Raw genomic sequence first — 5220 nt, 5'->3', positions numbered from 1 at the left:
GGTCGGGGGTCTCGGCGCCCTCAAAGTCCCCAGAGGCGGGGGAGTTGACCATGTAAATCCGGACCGACAGGTACGCCCCCACGATTCCAACGGTTGCGAGGACCCAGTTGACGATGACGTTGGCTACAGGGGTGATGGGGATGCCCCCCAGACGCCACGCCACGGCCGCCATGCCCGACTGGACGGCCTTGTAGTATCCGGCATACCGACCCAAGGTCGCCAAGTTGTCGGAGAACTGGCCCATGAGCCAATACGCCCAGACCTGGCAGATCGAGTCGTTGAATCCGTAGAAAAAGTAGAGCAGAAACTTGATCACGAACGGGCCGTCGGTCAAGTCTAGGTTCTTCTTCTTCTCCTTCAGGCCCAAGTCCAAGTCAATCTGCACATACAGCCCGACGCCCCACATGACAAAGATGAGCACGGTCAAGACGATGATGGACTGCAGCGCTTTGGCCTTTTTGTTGCCGGGGCGGTCCAGGTACACGCCGATGACGTACGCCCCAAGCATCTGGGCGCCCCAGTAGAACGCCGACGAAAACCCCCCCGTGCGACTGTTGAAAATGGACGAGTTGTAGAACGTGTGGTAGTTGTAAAACCAGTTGGAGTAGGCAAAGAGGGGGAATAGGAGGAGCATCTTGGGGTCCAGGAACAGCTTGAACGTTTCGAAAACTTCAGTCGCGGGGTTGGGCAGGTGCTCCACCGTGACCCTTGACCCATCGTTGCGCACGACGTTCTCCGGATTCGCCACAAACAAAGCCGAGATCACGCCCAGCGTCATGAGCACGAGGAACACAACGTATGTGGCTGTGGAAGCTGACACGCCGCCGTTGTTGTCAAAGTTGGTTCCGAACGTGATGAGTCCCCCCAAGGTTCCCCCGAGGTTGAAGAGGATCCAAAAGTAGGAAAAGTATGTGCCCTTGGTCTCCACGGTCGGGTACGCCATGCACATTTGGCCTTGGGCAGTCCAGAGGAATCCCGCGCACACGCCCAGAATCGCATTAGCCGCATAAAAGAAGTTGGTCGCGCCGTCCGAGTACGTCTTTGTGTCGACGTCCAAGCCTTTGTCCATGACGAGCAACGAAGCCGATAGCAAAACGTAACCCGACGCCCCGATAGCGAGTGTCCACTTGGGCCCGATCACGTTGACAATACCCCCCGCGAACAGCCCTGACAAGGAAAAGCAAGCGTACAGGACCGCCGACGCGTTGTACGCGATGGTTTCATCAGACACACCCGCGGCCACAGAGCTGAGGGCGTTGTACAGACCAGGGCCGCAAAAACAAGTGAACGACACGAGCAGCACCTGCGACAGCGCCGACGGATACTGTCCAAATAATCCCATTGTAGTTCTTGAGTTGTGGACGGAAGAAGCAAGTGAGTAGATGACGGCAAAGTGCACAATGAACTATCCATCCATGTCGTCTACAAAACCACAAGGTTGAAGTTGCGCCGATAAAAAAAATGATTATTCGCTTCTTGTCCAAGCGTCAACGTAGATACATTTCTGGATACAAGCGTATCTTCAGTCGCGTGACTTCGAATATTCGCGATCACATTGATGACCACGAGTACAGTGTTTGCCAGTAAAATTCGAAGAAAGTATACCATCAATAGGGGAATTTGTATGTAGAGTGGTACTACTCGCTGACGGGACGAATCAAAAATATAAGGACCATGTCACGACGAATCGAGGTCGAACGGATGCATGAAACTCCTGCAGAAGCGCCTTGCGCTCAGCGTTCGTGTAACGCCACTGCTGCATGGTGGCTGGCGCTGCCGTTCGTAGAATGCCATTTTGACATGGAAGTGTGAAGTTTCAAATTTCAAATTGAGTTGGGCAAATCACAGCTGAGCATAATCTTTGATTAAGAATAGATTGCGCAGTCAATTTTATCCATTTGGATCTATTCGTTACGATCCCCAGGTTTCGAAAAATTATTCTATTGACGTGTGCTACCGTACCTTTCGATTCAATGTTGGAGTGGTACAGCCAGGAGTACCACTGGAAAATTTGATATTCATTGCCTCTAGAAATAAATATCCTTTCAGAAGTAATGCCTCTCTACAACACGATAACTGACGAGCAAACTTGAAGCGACTTCCTGCAGATTTTAGCATGCAAACTTGAGCTTGTAAACTGACATTGACACCTCCATTCACTTTCCATTATGCCATGACCGTCCCATCGCAAGCCCTAGAAATGTACTTGTATGATTTCAATTTGAGTTTGATTGCCACGAAGAACTCCCATAAAATTATATTCCTCCAACATCACATAGACATATTAATTTTGAATAGACTAGAAACAGAGTGGTCACAGCCGAGTACCACTCCAACATTGAATCGAAAGGTACGGTACTTTCGTCGACTTTTGCTGGCAAACACTGTACATACATACATACCTACAAGGAACGACGTTGAATAAGGCCGGAATTTGGCGTTGTGATTGGTAGAGTCATCATCAAAAACGTTGTGACACAGAAACATTAGTATATAATATTAAATTGTACAGGTTATTATTGAATAAGGTAACGGCACTCCTGAATCGACGAGAATTTAGTTGTATTTATAAAGGGAACTGAGTAATAGAGGAAAATCGCGAACTTGCATCATGTCACTGCGTTTACGTTACACACTTGCATGCCAAGTGATATTGATACCAATCAATCATATTTCATACCTCGAAGTACTTACTAGAAGTAGTACATTAGAATAAATTAATATTAATAAAAATATACGGCTTGGGTCAATAGATCTTGGGATGAAATAATGCCTTACTGTTCGTTGACAGACATATATTGTATATAATAGGGGTTGTTTACATTATAACCGATCACTTGGTCATAGATTGATCAACTGACGATTCGGTGTACCTGCGGTATGTCTGACTTGAAGTATGACAACTATCTGTTGTACTGTGGCAATTGGGAAGTACTGTAATGGTGTTCACATCCGGTACTGTCGATTTACGAGGTCCTCAAATATCTTCCTCAATCTCGAAGTACCAAAGGCAAAAATACGATTAAACACATGCGAACGAATATTCATAAGGCCACCTATGAGTGCAGTGAGCTTTGCCATTCAGATTGATGCTACCAGTCTTTGCTCCATGTAGCATGTACTTCAGAACAACGCCGCATAATTACCACTACTGTGACACGCTATATGAATTAAACGTGTATAATAATGTGATCAACAAGACTTATCTAAAATGCGTTGTTTTTATGTAGACGCTGGACGAAACATTGCTGATGGTGCAACCAATCATCGTCACGGATGATGGGAGTGATCCAATCATCGTCTCGGACAATGCGAGAAACGTATTTGATTGGCGGATGAAAAGTATTTATAGACCTCTTAACCGGACATGTGCAGCATTGCTGATGGTGCAACCAATCATCATCACGGATGATACGAGAGACGTATTTGATTGGCAGATGAAAAGTATTTATAGACCTCTTAACCGGACAAAACATGGTCAAACGACTTGAAGCGCAGATAATGGTACACATTAAACGTCCTGAAGTTTGTATACTGCACCATTTTGCGTTGACTTCAAGCCTGGATATAACGCGTTTTATATTTAAGCTTGTATATCTTGAAATTTGTATTCACACCAAATTACGGTGTAAACTTCTTTTCTACTACAAGTACTACATACTGTAGTACTGTAACTTGTCACTACTCGACGGAACATTCTAAATTATTAACAGTTAATCCTCCCAGTACTGTACTACTCTCGCACCGTCGTAACATACAGAATGCATCAACTACTTATCGCCCTGTGCATGTTGGTGTTATCAAGACATTCTTACAGAGGTGAGGACACTGCTACATGCACACTGCCAGCTACGACCACCACCGCCAACGACAATGTGATCCATGGCAGCTTGGTCGCTAAGAACAGGTCAGCGCCGACGATTTCTTCGGGGGTGCTCTTCCCGCTAACGTTAGACTCTTGGAAGATCTCCCTCTCAGCTTCGTCCCGCTCGCGTTCTTCTCCTTGGATGCGATCGGCGGCCGCGTGTTGACCCCAGACCCCAAACCCATGCTGGAACACAGAGTCCGTCGACCCTTGACTCAACAGCGCGATGGTCATCAAGATAGACACGGACAAGATGCTCGCCGTCACCAAGTGTCCCGTGTCTTCCTTCGCAAAGAACGCCACGACGGCGTCCGCCACGCCCTGCACGAGCTCTTCTGCCATGATGTGATCCGAAAACTGAATCGCTGGAAACTGTTTATCCGGACACGATGCCGGATACAATATCCGGATGATTATATGATTTTATTGTTGCAACAGGTCCTGTTTCCAAGCTAACAGGACAGTTCGCAGCGCGTTCTCGTGCTTCTTGATGATAGCGACGGTGGTCTTGTCCTGCGCGGAGGACGTGGCGGACTTGACGTGGATCTCGTAGTCTTCGCCGTTGGTGTCCTCAAAGTCGTGCAGGTTGATCTTGCCCGACGACGTCTCTGACTTGCCGACGTGGACCCCTTCGTAGTCGAACTCCAGCGCAATGTCGTACCCGCAACGCTTCTTGCCACGACTAAACACGAGCTACATGTATGGTCATGAATCTCTCGCCTTTTCATCAAAACCATACCTTGGCATCCCCATCGCACTTGACAATGGTCGTCGCGCGCACGTTCCATCCAGTCGCGGCATCCACGATTTGGAATTCCTCGAGAATGAAGCGCTTCAAAGACTCTTTCGCCCATTGCGACTTGTTGATTTCTTCCCTAGAATGGAAAGACATTCCCGCATAACATAAGTCGTTGATCCTTTCGTCTGCATGCAGACCCTACCACGTGCCGCCTTGGTTCCATGCAGAGCCCGCGCCAGACGCCGAGTCGGTCGTTGCTGTCACATCGATGGGTTGCGGGGTAAAGTCCTGCCGTAAACTCACGTAAGAGCATGCCATCAGATCGCCTTCTCTACCTGTTCCATCTTTGGCACCGACTTGAACCACCCATGGTACCCTTCGTGTGTGGCTTCATCATCCGACATGGCTCGTTCGAAAATGTGCCAGCGGCGTTCGACGTTGTCGAATTTTCCAGAACGTTATCCGGATGATTTCCGGATACCATCCGACAATCCATGACTCCAATGATACTGTAACGTTAACGTTACATACGGTATAACCTGCTTAGATGGGATGCAATTAATATTAGGGCGTGTTCGGAGCGACTTTTGTGTCAGTGGTTTTTGGCTTTTTCCAC

The 5220-nt window shown here is 48.0% G+C and overlaps 2 protein-coding genes across 2 annotated transcripts; both read right to left on the bottom strand.

Moving 5' to 3' along the window:
* Positions 1-20: 20 nt before the first annotated feature.
* H257_12044 (hypothetical protein) lies at positions 21-4207 on the bottom strand (the record flags this gene model as incomplete). The annotated part of the gene is made up of 3 exons (XM_009839146.1): positions 21-123; positions 180-1405; positions 3836-4207. The coding sequence occupies 3 exons, from the start codon at positions 4205-4207 to the stop codon at positions 21-23; spliced, it is 1701 nt and encodes a 566-aa protein (XP_009837448.1).
* Positions 4208-4288: 81 nt separating this feature from the next.
* Positions 4289-5008, bottom strand: H257_12043 (hypothetical protein; the record flags this gene model as incomplete). Its single annotated transcript, XM_009839145.1, has 4 exons — positions 4289-4558; positions 4605-4740; positions 4807-4892; positions 4940-5008. 4 exons carry the CDS (start codon positions 5006-5008, stop codon positions 4289-4291), a joined length of 561 nt encoding a protein of 186 aa, XP_009837447.1.
* Positions 5009-5220: the final 212 nt, after the last annotated feature.

This window comes from Aphanomyces astaci, assembly GCF_000520075.1.
Source record: "Aphanomyces astaci strain APO3 unplaced genomic scaffold supercont1.38, whole genome shotgun sequence".
Classification (NCBI taxonomy): domain Eukaryota; phylum Oomycota; class Saprolegniomycetes; order Saprolegniales; family Verrucalvaceae; genus Aphanomyces; species Aphanomyces astaci.
This window is presented reverse-complemented; position numbering and strand designations above follow the sequence as displayed.